The following is a 15,367-nucleotide window of genomic DNA, read 5'->3' as shown; positions in this document are numbered from 1 at the left end:
TACGAAATAAAAAATGTTTTTAAAAAATAAGGATACATAAAATTTTACAATAAAAGTTATATTCAGTAATCAGAAAACTCATCATTTAAATCCAAATACACGACTTTATAACTTCAGTATTATGCGTTAAAAATTTGTGCGCAGTAAAAGGCACGTAATACCACGAATACAAATCTAAATATAAAGTTCTTCTTTAATTAGCAGAACAAATTTTTTTTTAATTTGACGCAAAGTCATTTCCAGAGAATAGCGTTCTTAATAAAACACTGAAGTTTTTAATTAATTTTGCGTCTAATCCTGTGATCTCTTCACTCTTTTCTGGAATTAGAAAAGACCTGCGAGCTATGTTGCCATCATTTGTATTGCCATAACGAGGTTTCGGTGTGTCTACAATAAGTCTCATTTGTTTTTTGAACTTTTGTTTGATTTCTTCCGAACGTTGTCTGGTACGACATTCATCCTCATTTCTTCTAAATTGCCACTTTTTTATGTCCCAGCGGTGGCTGGGACATAAAAAAAGTGGCAATTTAGAAGCAATGAGGATGAATGTCGATTTTGTTTACAAAACATAAAGAAAGTATTGTTATTATCATCATGAGGAAAATAAATCTTGAACTAGAAAAAAATATTGCGGAAAGGCTTAAATCCGGACAATCTTATCGTGAAATCGTTGCTGAGTTCGGAAAGTCTCATAATCTCATATATAAAATCAAATTGCGCAATAATTTAGAAGTAAATAAGCCTAAAAGTGGTCGAAAGAAAGTTTTTACACCAAAAGACCAAAGAACAATCGCTCGTTTAATTGCTTTTGGAGAGTGCGGACATTCAATAGAGAGCTCAAAAAAATTGGTTTCGATCCAAAAGAAAGATCAAGAAGCCACTGTTAGTTTCTCGTCACTGCCAAGCTCGTTTAAATTATGCTAAACTTCATGCACACATAACTTTTGATGACTTTTATGACTGGATTTGGACAGGTGAAAGTAAAACTAATATGTTTGGATCAGATGGTATAAGATTTACTTGGAGAAAGCATAATTCACCATTAAGTGCTCGAGATTTTACACCAACCGTTAAATATGGTGGAGGAAAACTCTTGTTTTGGGGATGTTTCTGTGCTCGTGGAGTCGGTGAATTAATGAAAATTAATGGAATAATGAATGCTGATGAATATATTAACATCCTTAAGGTCGGATATTTCAAGACCCTTCGAAAATGGGGCAGAACTGTACGTAACACGATGTTCATGCAAGACAACGACCCCAAGCATAAAGCTGATAAGACCATTAAATTCCTTCACGAGAAGAAATTGAAAGTCGTTGACTGGCCAGCACAAAGCCCTGATTTTAACCCACTAGAAAATTTATGGGCAATAGTTAAACAACTGGTCTACAACTTTCCTACTCCACCTAAAAATAAGGATGAACTTTGGGCTCGTCTACAAGAGGTTTGGTACTCAATTTAGGCTGTAATCAAATCTGAGGGAGGATACACTCGATATTAATTTACTACAATATGTTATTTGCTTTCATTCGCGACAAAATTGTCACCATTAGCTCTTCACATAAAAATTTTAAAAAAATTCAATATCCTCTAATTTTAATAAAAAGCAATATTGTCAGTTAGCTAAGTCTTAAATTTAGTTAACAAAGCTAAAATATTATTTTTCTTCACAGTTTTTTTATAAAAAAAAATATAAAATATTTCTTTGTTCAAACATGGTGACAATTTTGGCACATACTGTATGTGGATATATGTGGATAAAACTAATTACACGCTTTGAAAATTAAAAAAAGAAAAATAAATTGAAATTTTCATAGCGTTTTTAAAACCTACAGGACACTAGTTATGCCATTTGAACTAAATTTTTAATAAAATACAAAGTACATAGCTTCGAAAGTAAAATTCATCGCAACAGTTGTAATTATTATTCACAATAAATTTTCTATTAGTTATTGCTACGTAGCAAAATTGCAACTTGATTAGTTGATTAACTGTGCGTCATTTTATTTTTTTGTTCTGGTCAGTTTGACTTTTTATTCTCATCAGAGTTATTTTTCAAGTCATAAGGTTTAGACAAAGAAAAAGGAATGAATTCCTCATCTTTCATAAACTCCATTGGGAGTTTGAATTAATCATTAGAAGCATTGACTTATTCTATTCAAAACCATTCCTCCTTTGGTTTCTTTTAAAAGTCATCCTTCATTAAACGTCATCCTTTACAAAGCATCCCAGGACAAAAAATTTCTTGAACTTACTATCAAAGTTCTATAAATTTACAGGATTCTATAGGGTTTTTTCTGTAAATATTATGTAGAATTCGCTTAAACATAACCCACCCAACAACAAGTCGTCTTAAAGACAAATTGAAGACGTCTTGAAATTGGTCTTAAAGATGTCTTAAACTGGTCTCAGATGAAACACAGTAAATCGTCTTAACTAAAACCTCTTGAAGTTGCTTTATTTAAGACATCTTACAGTTGTCCTTAACTGGTCTAAAATGAATCACTGTAAGTCGTCTTAGCTAAAACGTCTTAAAGTTGTCTTAATTAACACGTATTAAAGACGGCTTAAACTGGTCTCAAATGAAACACAGAAGTTGTCTTAACTGAAACGTCTTAAAGTTGCCTTATTTCAGACGTATTAAAGTTGTCTTAAACTGTTCTAAAATGAAACACAGTAAGTCGTCTTTTCTAAAACGTCTTAAAGTTGCCTTATTTAACACGTATTAAAGACGGCTTAAACTGGTCTCAAATGAAACACAGTAAGTCATCTTTACTAAAACGTCTTAAAATTATCTTATTTAACACGTATTTATGACGGCTTAAAAAGAAGTCTATATATATATATATATATATATATATATATATATATATATATATATATATATATATATATATATATATATATATATATATATATATATATATATATATATATATATATAAATTACCTAATTACCTTTCAGTCTCCTGCCAATACAACATAAATATGTATATTTATATTGTGTTAGAAGGAGACTGGAAGGTGGTGACAGAAAATAGAAAGGTGTGAATATATGAACTATCCAAATGCAATAACTGAAAAAAGAGATATGATTTACTATAGAAATATACTTCACAGCATCCACAAAAAAAGAGTACATGATTATAAAAATTTATTAAGATTTTTGTGATGCTGGTACGTTTTTTAACACACCCTGAATAAATTTATGGACTGCCTTCTCCGATTCCTTTACATATGTCTTTCGGACAGCCACTAAAAAGAGAAAATTAATGAAGCAATAATAGATCAAGAAAATCATTGTTTTTTTGGAAAGCAGCGTCAGAAGACACTTACCAATTATACATTTATAAAGGTGGGTTTCTTTAAAACTTCACTATCCGCCTCTCTGTCTATCCATGTTGAAATTTATCACCAACGAACAAAGTAATTTCTAAATTCTATTAGTTTCTCAGAAATCTGTAAAATATGTGCTTGTAATAAACTAGCCATAGGGCCTTTACGGAAATAATTTAAAATTCTTTTGAACTATTTAATACCACCCAGCAAACAAAAAGACGTCTTTTAGTCGTATTAAAGACGTCTTTTCAAGATCGAAAAAGACGTCTTAAAGATGTCTTAAAAAGGTCTTAGTTGTCCGTCGAAAAGACGTCTTACTCAAGACTGTTTAAAGACGTCTTACTGAAGACATCTTAAAAACGTCTTGTCTAAGACGGATTAAAGACGCTTTATTCAAGACGGTTTACTGAATATAACCAGCACACATAAGACGCCTTTTAGTCGTCTTAAAGACGTCTTTTCAAGATCGAAAAAGAGACGTCTTAAAGATGTCTTAAAAAGGTCCCCATTGTCCGTCGCAAAGACGTCTTACTGAAGACGGCCTAAAGATTTCTTTAATTATATTTTAAGAAAACTGTGTTGTATTAATGGTATATTTAGGTTGCTACTACCGATAATAATGGGTATTAACAACATTAAAAACACTATTAAGCAAGTTCAAGTTCTTACTTTGTTTTTTAGAAACATTATTAAAGAAGAAAAAGAAAATTATTTAAAAAAAAAAACAACGCAAATAATTTAAAAAGGCACATATAATACAGTTAGTTGGATTGTTACCAAGTATCTTTCTATTTAACAATTTATACAACATATAATATATATACAATATATAACAATAAAAAAGAATATTTTTTTATTTTGTTTTTTGCCGTGAAGGAGCATTTTTACAATACCGTCCAATTTGCTGTTTAATTTCAGCATTTGAAACCTTTTCAAATCTTCTTTTTATAACTTCTAAAAATCAAATTAATCATGTAGGAAATATTTATCAAATATATTGGAAATAAATTTAACTTAACATAGATTTTTAACTAAAATAAAAGTTGAATAATTTAAACCTATTTTAGATTACCTTCTATTAAGTCATACAGTTTAGTTGATAATAAACCAACCTTTCCACCAGAACCTTTTAAGTTGAACTGTGTCAACAGGTTATTTGTAAATAATCTAAAAAACATATCGAATAAATGATAAAATTTATGAAAAATATTAAACAATTTATAATTATTGATTTCCATAATTACTATACATAAAAAATATATTTACCACAAACACGAAAAATGATTGCTATGCAAAATGTAATAAAAAAACCTATTCATGACCAATCTTGTCAGTTGTTTAAAATCTTCTGCACCTAAAAAACTGAGCTGTTTAACCTAAATAAAAGTTTGGCAAAATAATTATAAAAAAATATTTATTTTCACTTTTAATTTATATGGAATATAAAGTTTTACATATGGATAAAGATTTACCAAATCAAGTCGAACACAATCATCCTCTAAACTTTTGATAAAATCCTCATACTCTGCAATAGTGTCTAATTTCTTGATTGCAAAATTACTATTGGGTTGTTTGTTTATAGCTAAAATAAGCTCCTGGTTTTCAAGAACCTTTGAAACCATCTTGAATATCATGTGTTGGTATTCTAAATTATATGAAGAAAATGAAAAAAGAAATATACAGAATGCAAAACATTTATTAATACATTTTCAAAATTGTTTACAAGTATTATTCTTATACCTAAAAAAAAATCCAAATGTGAGTACAAACATTCTCCACATTTTACTTACTCCAAATAAAAAAATCAAGTAAATGTTAAAGAGCTTACTTCCAACTTCCATAGGAAACTTATTTTTGAGTAACTTCTCAGGTCCAAGCGCTTCAATCATGGTTTTTTCTTGTATGTCTGTTCTCTGAAGCTTTTTGTTTGGTTCTGATGTATGAGGTATAACTAAAGCAAAAAAAAAATTATACATATAAATAATAAAAAGTTACTTTTTTAATCTGCAACAAATTTTTTTTAAAATTTTTGGTACTTTGTTATTATTAATACATTTTTTTCTTATTTTAGGCTTTAGCTCCTCATGACCACAAAAGTTGATGGGTAAGAGGAGGGAGAACATACAATTTTTTAGTTTAGAGCCTATAAAAAAAAATTATATATAAAAAAAAATTTGATTGTTCCATTTCAGTTGATTGTGAAGGTAAAAATAAGTGAGGCAAAGATAAAGTTAACAATAAAAGAATATTCCAACTTTAATGAACAAAAAATATAGTAGAAAATTCAAAAGTAATACATACATAGTGCACCAGAATATGAAGGTGATTGTTCCTCTGTAGTTGAATGTAGAGGTAAAAAAGTTTCAGCTAAAAATAAGAATTCAGTAATAGTGTAAGTTAAAAATATATAAATTCTAATTTTGAAAAAATTGAAAATTAAGAGACAAAGTGTACCAGAACACAGATTAGATTGTTTGAAAGTAGATCCAGATGACAAATTAGAGTCAAAAGATCTTTTTAATGGTTTTTTCAACACAGATTTAAAAACTGGCAGAGGCAAAGGAAAGTCAGGTAACTCTAAAACATAATAGTTTTATTTTTTTTTTTTTTAGTATTTATACAAACATATTAATTTACAATATAGATTTGACATTAAACAAATAAAAATAAATAATTAACATAAAAATAATTAAATGTAATTATACCATTAACATTACCTTTCCCTTTAAAGGTATCTTTGGAAACACAAATATCTATTTCATCTTCTTCCTCTGTTGGTGTGGTGTAACAATATTCTTTTAGTTCTTCCATATTATCTAAAAGAATCAAAACTCTTATAAATCCAATATAAAAATCAGATATTTTGCCAGCACATACATGATGGCAAAATATTTGATGTTTATATTGGATTTATAAGAGCTACAATATATATATATATATATTTCATACCACTCTCAAATTTGATTTTAACAAGATTATATTTGTCCCATGTCTCATCCACATCCAATTCATCTTTAACAGCTCTATGATAAGATACACCTGCAGGCCAGAATAATATTTTTTTATCAGTATCTATCCACCTTCTAGGAACAACATCTTCTATTTCCTCAAAGTTCTCTATCCAAACAGCTCTTGCCCAAATCATGGTGTAAAACTAAATCATGAAAAAAAAAATAAAAAATTTAAAATATAAACAAAAGCCTTATATTAAGTTGGAATAACAGAAATAAGTAGCAATAACAAAAGACAACTGTCTTTTAATTTAAAAAACTTATAAAGGAATGAAAAGGAACAAAAAAAATCATTAGGTTAATAATTATGGTGATAATGACAAGGAAGAGCACTAATTTGTCTGAAAAAACAGACAAATAAAACGAAAAAAGGAATTAAAAACAGCGTTAAAATAACTGTGCAGGCAGTTTAAATAAATCTGTTTAATATTTTATATTTTTAAGATATTTTACTTCATCACTAACTATTAAAAAGGTAGTTTTAATAAATTTTCTAAATAATAAAGAAATGAAACAATTTTATAGAAAATTAAATCTCTTAGATAAGTTTTTTAAATTAAAAGACAGTTGTCTTTTGTTATTGCTACTTATTTCTGTTATTCCAACTTATTATTAGGCTTTTGTTGATAATATAATTTTTTTTATATATTTATTTTTTTATAGATAATTTTAATTAAAAATTATCTTTTTATACAAAAATATAAACTGTAAAAAACAAATAAAATGGAAAAATAAAGTTAAAAATAAATCATTATATATATATATATATATATATATATATATATATATATATATATATATATATATATATATATATATATATATATATATATATATATATATATATCAAACTTTGGATACAGGATGCAAATTAGTAAAACATAATAAATATAAAATATTTAATCAAAAGAAATTTGACTTTAAAAACCTTTCAATTAATGTTCTATATTATGCAATAAAGGAAAGCATGCAAGACCTCCCTTCCAAGGTAGAACAACAACCTTTCGGCAAAGACTTTCCATTTTTAACTCAACAAACTTAACTCCAATTTCATCAATACTTGGTATGAAGAAAATTTGAAAGGTTTTAGACTGAATAGGTTGTGTATATAAATCATTTTGTAAATCAAGTCTAAATATTCTACATTTAAAAAATCCAGATGATAATTTCTCATCAACAAAACAAAATTGATTTTCTCCTATGTAAAAACATGAATTATTCAGCTTCACTAAAACTTTTAGTTTTCGAGATTTTGTATTTAACAAAGATTGTATACTTTGATATTGCTTGGCTATTTGAACAACAGGACTCTTTGAGTTTTTTACTGCTTTCTTTAATGTCTGCATATAATTTTCAAAGGGAAAACAAGATATGTCATTTAGTGAACAATCAAATTTAACAACATCATCACAAATATGAAGTAAACAGTGAACATTGTAAACACAGAATGAATTTGTATATAAATGTTTTGAGTTGATAACAAAATAATTAATGAGTTCTCTAGCAAAAGCAAGATAATGTTTCCTAAATTCACTGTCTTCATTTAAGAGAATTACCATTGCAACATGCAATGTTAGAAAATGATTATAAATTTCTTTACTAACAACACCCTTTAAAACTAAGGGACCAGTGTATAAGATAAATTGTCTGAACTCTGTTGCTTTCCACTGATCTAACTCTAAAAGGGAACGTGGTTGTCGAGCAAATTCAGATGGCATCATACCACGTAAGCTTAATAGATTATCAGATATTTTTTTTTATTTGGCCATTTGAAAGTCTACAATGTTTTGGACCAGACTTTAAAAAAGTAAGTATACGTCTTACTACACCAAGACAAACCATGTGCATGTAATCCAAAATAAAATCAGAAACACAAGATATTTTAAGTTGAGCTAAAGGAGTAAGAGATTTCTGATGATCAGTATACAAAAACGAATTAAACTCTTCAGTTAATCTTGGAGTTGATGGGTTGTTATCAATATAAACCACTCTATGCTCTTCATGAAATCCCTTAACTTGGCATCGTTCACAGGAGTAATATCCTGTATGACTTTGTATACATTTAAGAAAAGAGCGAGAAGGTGCATCACATATGAATGCTTTAAGTGTAACATCAATTTTTTTATCATTATAGTATAAACCTTCACCACTTAACAATAAAGATTCTTTGAGAAAATCATTAAGAAAACCATCCAAGCAGTCTGGTTTACCATCACCACAGAAAAGTGCAATGATAAAAATATAGTTCTCTATAAGACCAAGTATTGGCCATAATTGAAGATTAGAAGATTTGAAAAGAGGTAGCCCATCAACATTAATAGTAATAGATAACCCAGTACATTGAGAATCATTTTTTAAATTCAAAAAATTATTTATGCCATCAGCAATAGTAAAGTAAGCATAAGTTCCACCACACTTCCTATCTACTGTAACAACTTTAGAGGGTTTTAAAAGCGTTCTTGCATCTTTTGGTAACTCTGAATGACCATGTTTTTTAAGAATACTCAAAAGCTCGTTTAATTGGTTTTGAGAAATTTTGTTTTTCGAAGACCACATTGCTAAATCTTCTGATAATGTTTCTGTTGTCAAAAGTGGTGCTGCATTACAACATTCAAAATTCTCATAATTACAACTCGAAGACTTATTGTTTTCTTCTTTAAAAACATTATTTAGGGCTTTACAAGGATTTTCAGGCTCAGCCTGAGAAGCATTAAATTCAGTATTCAAATTCGATGTACTATCATTAATATCTTCATCTTCAAATGTCATTATAAAATTCAACATACTTTTATTCAAGCGACGACGCTTCATTCTATTTTCAGTTTCCATAATGATTACTATATAAAACCTTTTGCTAGAATAATGATTTAGAGAATTAACATTAGTCGAGATAAAACTTTTTATGAAAAATTTCACATCTTTAAAAGACACTATAGTGTCTTTTAAAGATGTGAAATTTTTCATAAAAAGTTTTATCTCGTTTTAAAAGTTTTAACTTATAAACTTATAAGTTTATTCACGCCGAAAGTCTTTTTAAAAACGTCTTTAAGACGACTAAAAGACGCCTTTTTGTTTGGTAGAATTATTCGAAAAATAAAGACGTCTTTAAGACGTCTTACGAAGACGAGCGATTTTACACTACGATACAGTCTTTTAAAAGACGTCTTCAAAACGTCTTACGAAGACAAGCAATTTTACACGACGCTATAGTCTTTTAAAAGACGTCTTGAAGACGTCTTACGAAGACAAGCAATTTTACACGACGCTACAGTCTTTTAAAAGACGTCTTGAAGACATCTTGAAGACGTCAACCGAAGACAAGACCATTTAAAGACCTGAATAAGACGGTCTTAAGACGTCTTATGTTTGCCGGGCAGTAGCTATGAGAGGAGACTTTATATTTCTGATGTTACTTATACGACTAGCAACTAAAATCTTAATCTGTTCGCTTGCAAAATTCTTGTTCTTCATTAAACTATTTTAAACTTCATTACTACTCTCCCTTCCCAAGAACCTTTGATAATTCACCTTTCACAAGAATAATATCCAGTATGAGCAACAGTCCATCTTAAAAATGATCTTGCTGGAATATCACAGAGAAAAGTTCTAACTTTAACAGTGTGCACAACGGATTTTTTTGTCAGACCGAATAACTTCAAACCACACGATTCTTGTCATTCTTCCGTAAATGGATATAAAGACGTAATTAAAAATACAATTAAACTGAAATAAGTTGCACGTCCATTCTTATACGTCCTTGCTTTACAAGGACGTATAAGAATGGACGTGCAACTTATTTCAGTTTAATCTTTAAGAATTAGTTTAAACTTTTATAGCATTTGTTCAATAAAGGTGAGCTTCCACTCATCCGTTTTTGCAACGGGAAAGGGATAGGAAAATTAATCACTTGAGCATGCGCTTTGATTATTTTTTAAAATTAAATTACAAACTGCGCACGCTTACGTGATTAATTTTTCCTTCCCTTTCCCGTAGCAAAAACGGATGAGTGGAAACTCACCTTAAGACTGTTCATGATAAAGTAACTACTTGACGTGTTGACAAATTACTAAACAAATTACACCAAGATAAAGGAAATTAGTTGTCGGCACGAACAGATTTTATCATTTTTTTAAGATGAACATTCGTAAATTTGGGAACTTTTTTCGTGTAAACAAAGTCTGTGAATGATAAAATAGACCTGTAAGGATAAATTTAAAGTTAAAGGTATTGCTAAATATAAAAAAGCTTAAATATACTTTTTTATCGAGATCTGATTTCATTCAATTCCTAGGTCCTTCATTCGCCAGCTTAGTCCTTCATTTACTAGGCTATTTTATAATTCATTTGATAATTCAAAACCTTTTCAAAAACGATTCAAATTTATAATTATGTTACAAAATGCGGCAGATATTTCATGTTTTCGTTTTTATTATTTCATATATTATTTCATTTATCATAAAAAGCACATAATAACCCATTAGTTTTTGTCAAATAAATTTAAGGTTATATATAGATGGTAAATCATATTATGTTAATATTAAATTTTTAGTTATTCTTGCGGTTTGCCATAAATTGGCTTTGCAAAATTCTTTAAAACTGTGACAAATTATTTTTACTTTCTTGTATTAATATTCATTTTATGTATAAGTTAGAGCATCCCGCCATCGTACTCAGCGGGAACCTCGTACGAGATATACGAGATTTACAATGGTGATGCATCGGTTTATAAGCAAAAGTGCGTATTTGGATTTTTTTCCGTAAAATTACGCGACCGATGGTCAAAATAAAGTACGGTAATTAGTCGGAAAAGCCTTTAAAGAAGTTTTGGAAAAATAAAAACATCGAAATTCTTACGAGATTTCTCGAGGTACGATGTAATTCGATGATTTATCACGAGATTTCACTGTAAATACGAAGTATTTCTAATAATACGAGGTATTTGATTAAATTGCGATGGTACCGATAAAGCAGAGATGTGAAGGCAGAGAGGTTGAAGGGAGGGGGGAGAATAGGATGGATTACGGGGAAAAGAGATGGGGAGAGGAGGGGGGGGAGCGATTTAGAGTATCGGAGTATTGCCTGGAATGCTAAATAAGAAAGTGAGATTTAAATTAGTGCCTGTTGTTCATGGAAACGTAAAATATTTTTATGAAAAAAAATGGCGGAGTATTATGCAAATAAATCATTTCACTTTAATAAAAACAGTATTTGATAAATCAATTAGGCAAACAAAACAAGTCAAGGTCCTGAATTTGTCTGAGATTACCATTAATAAAATTGAGAAATTATGTAACTGAACGCAGTGGTTTGAGTTATATAGTTATATAACATTGGATATAATTTTAATAATGTTTTTTACTCTTCTACCTACGTAGTGTTATCATTTGGAACGTTTAACGGAGCGGAGACAAAATAATTTCAGTTAATATTTATAACATTTACTAAAATTTCTTGTTTGAAATGGATATATTTAACAGTTTAAACGTTGTAAAAGTATACGTAAAACATTAATTTGTTTACAGGTTAAAATGGATTCACCAAAGTATCGATTTCCAGTTGTACGTTTATATTCAGCTTTTGCTTTGTTTTTGCTGGCTGACCTTATTTCTTCATTGCTTTTGTGGGTAATGACCAAAGACTTAGACGAACTAAAAAGTTCCATAATTGATTTTCACATTAAAAGGTCTGTTTTTGACTTGGCCTGTATGGGCTTTTTTCGCGGTTTGCTCATGATTATAATGTTGGCAAAATTGGAAAATATGACAATTGCTTCGATTCAAGATGGTGTTAAAAATGTTTCATCAAGAAAGTTTGCAAGCTTGATTGGTGTAATCTGTTTCCTAGGAACCTTTGTTTACACCATATATAAAGATGTACTTGTTTTAAAAGAGTACCATAGCAGTAAGATAAAACTAAGTGCCAAATTTTATGCTTTATGCATTTCCTCTTTTGTCTTCAGTACACTAGAACTACTAATATATGTTAAATTCCTGTTTCATTTGAAATATCTTCGAAGTCGTTATGTTTGTCTGGTTAATGAAGATGGTAGTTCTAGTAAAGCTACAAAAAAAAAAGTAAATCTTGCACGGCTTCTAAAGTTGACATACCCTGTAGGTAGCATTGGTATTTTTTCATAGCTTTTGTTGCCATGATTAATAGTAATAGTATTATTATTCTTATCATATTGTTACTATTATTATTGTTTTTATTGTTATTATTATTATTATTACTAATATTATTATTATTGTTGTTGTTGTTGCTGTTGTTGTTGTTGTTTACACTGTTGTTTTAGGGTTTGATTCAGTATTTTAAATTTGTTGCTTAAATGAATTTTAATATAGGAAAAATGGCGGCTTTTTTTTGGCATGGTTGGATTATGTGTCTCAGTTGGATCACAGATGATTGCTCCACTTTTTTTTGGCTATGTCATCCAAGCAGCAGCTGTTGGCTCCATGGGTAGAAATACTTTGAATAATTTTTATTGGCTTTTTTAATTTTTAATTTGGACTTTAGAGAAACATCTGTATCAGTACAGTTTTGTAATTCTTGCATGGTCAATATTGCAATAATCAATAGTAATTAAAATGACATTGAAAAGAAGAAAGTAAGAAAAATGATTACTATAAATATGATACTTACAAAATGTAAGTATCATATTTGTAGACTTAAAATAAGTTGGTAACTTAGGTATATAATCTATTCTATATTTTTTTATAGCTGATTTGAACAAACGTATTTTATACTTATTCATCATTTATATGGTTGATTCAATTGCTACTATGTTTCGGTCATGGCTTTTTACTCTAGCTGGGCAAAGTATTGTAGCTTCACTTCGAAAGCAAGTAAGTTTATTGTTTAAGTATGTAAAGACCTATGTTTTCATATCTCACGTGTATGTAGAAAACCATCTTTGGGCATAGAAAATACCTTCTAAAGATTATTATGTTGTATGCCAGATAGTGAATGCAATCAAATCTTTGATTATTTGTTTTTAATAATAATTATTTGAACTCTCTATGATTATTGTTAGTATGAAAAAGTTTTTTTTCATAGAAATATCCAGAATGCTTTATCTGTAAGGTTTTTAATTGAAAGGCTTTTGATTACATTTTAAAAAAAGAATTTATTTCTTTGAAAAAGTTTTTTTGAACTCTCTATGATTATTGTTAGTATGAAAAAGTTTTTTTTCATAGGTTTGATTTACTGAGCTTATATCTGGAATATTTCTATGACTTTTGTTATACTTTTTTTCCGAACTGTCTAAAAGTTATTAACTCTCCCTTGCATGTGAAAAGTTTATTTAAATCAGTTTTAGTATCTGATAACAATCTTCTTTCTAGCTGTTCAATCATATAATCAAACAAGAAATTGCTTTCTTTGACTTGAACAGGTAAATTATTACTTTAAAGGACAATCTATAAAACTTGTTGTTTCACTCAAATTGCTAAATATGCGTTACAGTTTGGTGAGTTACAGTTAAAAAAATTGAAAGTGTTAGTATATATAAATGGGTATTCTTAATAAGTTTTTAAAAGCTTATTATGAATAGTTATTTTTTATATATATATTTGTAAAATAAGTCTTGGGTTCTGGGGCTTTAATATTTGTAAGTGAAATGATTTTTTCTGTTTAATTCTAAATTTAATATTGAAACCATTTTTTTTTTACTTAAATATATATATTCAAATTTAGAAATCAATTGTAATACTAATATTCTGCAAACATTTCAAAACTAATAAAGTAAAAATAAGTTTATCTCAGCTGAAGACGTTTTTTATGTTTAATCTTCTCAACAAAAGCTTTGTGCATTTTTTAAACAGCATACAATAAATAATTTTGCTAAATTAATTAAACTAGAAGTTATTTTTAATCTGATTTTATTAACCCTTTAATAGTCCATGCCGTAATATTATGCAAACTGAAAGTGGTTCTCAAATGTCCATGCTGTATTATTACGGTTTATTTCATCTCCTTATATTTTCTTCTTATTCATCAGTAATTATTAGTCTAATCGTCACAAAACATAAATAATAACATTTTGTATTGTTTATGAGTGTTGAAAATAGTAAAAAGATTTTTTAATTTAATAGTTAAAAAAAATGAAGATTTTGAAAAAACACGGGACAATTAGAAACCACTTCAAAAAAAAACGCTGGACTTACAGCGACCGTAATTTTAAAAAATACGGGACTGTTAAAGGGTTAAAGCTTAAAATAACCATGCTAAAGTTGATTTCATTTACTGAAAATATTTAATTTTTTAATTGGTATGTTTTTGAGTAATTTTCAATATTTTTTTATATAAGATATTAAAAAATCCAAGTAATACAACTTTCTTTTAATGAAAATAATAACAACAAAAAAATTCTTGTTTTTTTTTTGTGTTTATGACAGTTACATACCAATATCATTTTACATACCCATATTTTCCCCTAAATAGTTAAATAAAAATGTATAAAGATAATCATGTAAGAAATAACTTCATACATTGATAAAGTTTGGATGAGCATTTTAAAACATACATTTCATATACATAAATTCAAAAAACAAAGTATAAATAGTAATTATTAGTAGTTATACCAACAAACCACAATATATAGTCTGAAACTTTTAAATTGATTTCTGTTTTCTAGTTTTTACCCTGCTTATTACTATATAGTGATATTTCGAATATTGTTGTTGAATTATTTTTCTGCAGCAGCAAGTTAAATTACAATAAAATATGATATTTTGATAAACCTTAGTCTTGTGACAAGGTTTACCAAACTGTACAGAGCAAGCAACATATGTAGGGAATAGTTGAATCGAGTGCCTTAGATTATTTGATAATTGCTTATGTAGTAGTTTTAGTAAGATGAAAAAAATCAGTGGTATTTAAAAAAACATTTTTTTTGTGTTTGAATGTGTTTTTAGTAAATATTCTTTCTCATTTCTCTGATTAAATTTCAGAACTGGTGAGTTAATGAATAGACTTTCTTCTGATGCTGAAGTTATCCAGAATGCTTTATCTGTAAGGTT

General features: G+C 28.2%; 3 protein-coding genes across 9 annotated transcripts in view; 1 reads left to right on the top strand and 2 right to left on the bottom strand.

The window, feature by feature from the left end:
• Positions 1-4,131: 4,131 nt before the first annotated feature.
• On the bottom strand, positions 4,132-9,246 carry LOC149886163 (uncharacterized). 3 transcript variants are annotated; one of them, XM_090093945.1, is made up of 10 exons: positions 9,137-9,246; positions 6,289-6,493; positions 6,057-6,155; positions 5,794-5,916; positions 5,641-5,706; positions 5,168-5,290; positions 4,812-4,984; positions 4,651-4,715; positions 4,412-4,506; positions 4,132-4,293 (listed from the first exon to the last, which is right to left on the bottom strand). In XM_090093945.1, exons 2-10 carry the CDS (start codon positions 6,482-6,484, stop codon positions 4,193-4,195), a joined length of 1,041 nt encoding a protein of 346 aa, XP_089950071.1. In that variant the 5' UTR covers positions 6,485-6,493; positions 9,137-9,246; the 3' UTR covers positions 4,132-4,192. The 3 variants fall into 3 exon arrangements, with proteins under 3 accessions (XP_089950071.1, XP_089950070.1, XP_089950072.1); XM_090093944.1 differs by having other exon boundaries at positions 7,279-9,206; XM_090093946.1 differs by lacking the exons at positions 5,794-5,916; positions 6,289-6,493; positions 9,137-9,246 and having other exon boundaries at positions 4,137-4,293; positions 6,057-6,139.
• Positions 8,094-9,179, bottom strand: LOC149886164 (uncharacterized). The gene has a single exon (XM_090093943.1). It carries the CDS (start codon positions 9,177-9,179, stop codon positions 8,094-8,096), a length of 1,086 nt encoding a protein of 361 aa, XP_089950069.1.
• A 2,165-nt stretch (positions 9,247-11,411) lies between the features above and the next one.
• The window catches only part of LOC149886160 (uncharacterized), a 102,396-nt gene continuing 98,440 nt past the window's right edge, over positions 11,412-15,367 (top strand). For all 5 annotated transcript variants that reach the window (XR_016454412.1, XR_016454413.1, XR_016454414.1 and 2 more), the window contains exons 1-6: positions 11,412-11,771; positions 11,873-12,460; positions 12,692-12,806; positions 13,068-13,192; positions 13,691-13,740; positions 15,299-15,359. Coding sequence is in view for 2 of the 5 variants with exons in the window: in XM_090093788.1 (XP_089949914.1) it covers positions 11,879-12,460; positions 12,692-12,806; positions 13,068-13,192; positions 13,691-13,740; positions 15,299-15,359 (933 nt within the window). In the remaining 3 variants the exon portion in view is untranslated. The remainder of the gene's footprint in view (positions 11,772-11,872; positions 12,461-12,691; positions 12,807-13,067; positions 13,193-13,690; positions 13,741-15,298; positions 15,360-15,367) is intronic.

Source organism: Hydra viridissima, unplaced genomic scaffold (assembly GCF_058129835.1).
Source record: "Hydra viridissima isolate aposymbiotic clone 2 unplaced genomic scaffold, HvirCarnegie_v1 scaffold_7, whole genome shotgun sequence".
NCBI lineage: Eukaryota > Metazoa > Cnidaria > Hydrozoa > Anthoathecata > Hydridae > Hydra > Hydra viridissima.
This window is presented reverse-complemented; position numbering and strand designations above follow the sequence as displayed.

Coding starts and splice junctions, on each gene's coding strand:
- LOC149886163 (XM_090093945.1), bottom strand. CDS start 6,484: ATGATTTGGGCAAGAGCTGTTTGGATAGAGAACTTTGAGGAAATAGAA. Junction 4,985..5,167: donor GTTTCCTATGGAAGTTGGAA/GTAAGCTCTTTA, acceptor CATATAATTTAG/AATACCAACACATGATATTC. Junction 4,716..4,811: donor ATTGTGTTCGACTTGATTTG/GTAAATCTTTAT, acceptor ACTTTTATTTAG/GTTAAACAGCTCAGTTTTTT.
- LOC149886164 (XM_090093943.1), bottom strand. CDS start 9,179: ATGGAAACTGAAAATAGAATGAAGCGTCGTCGCTTGAATAAAAGTATG.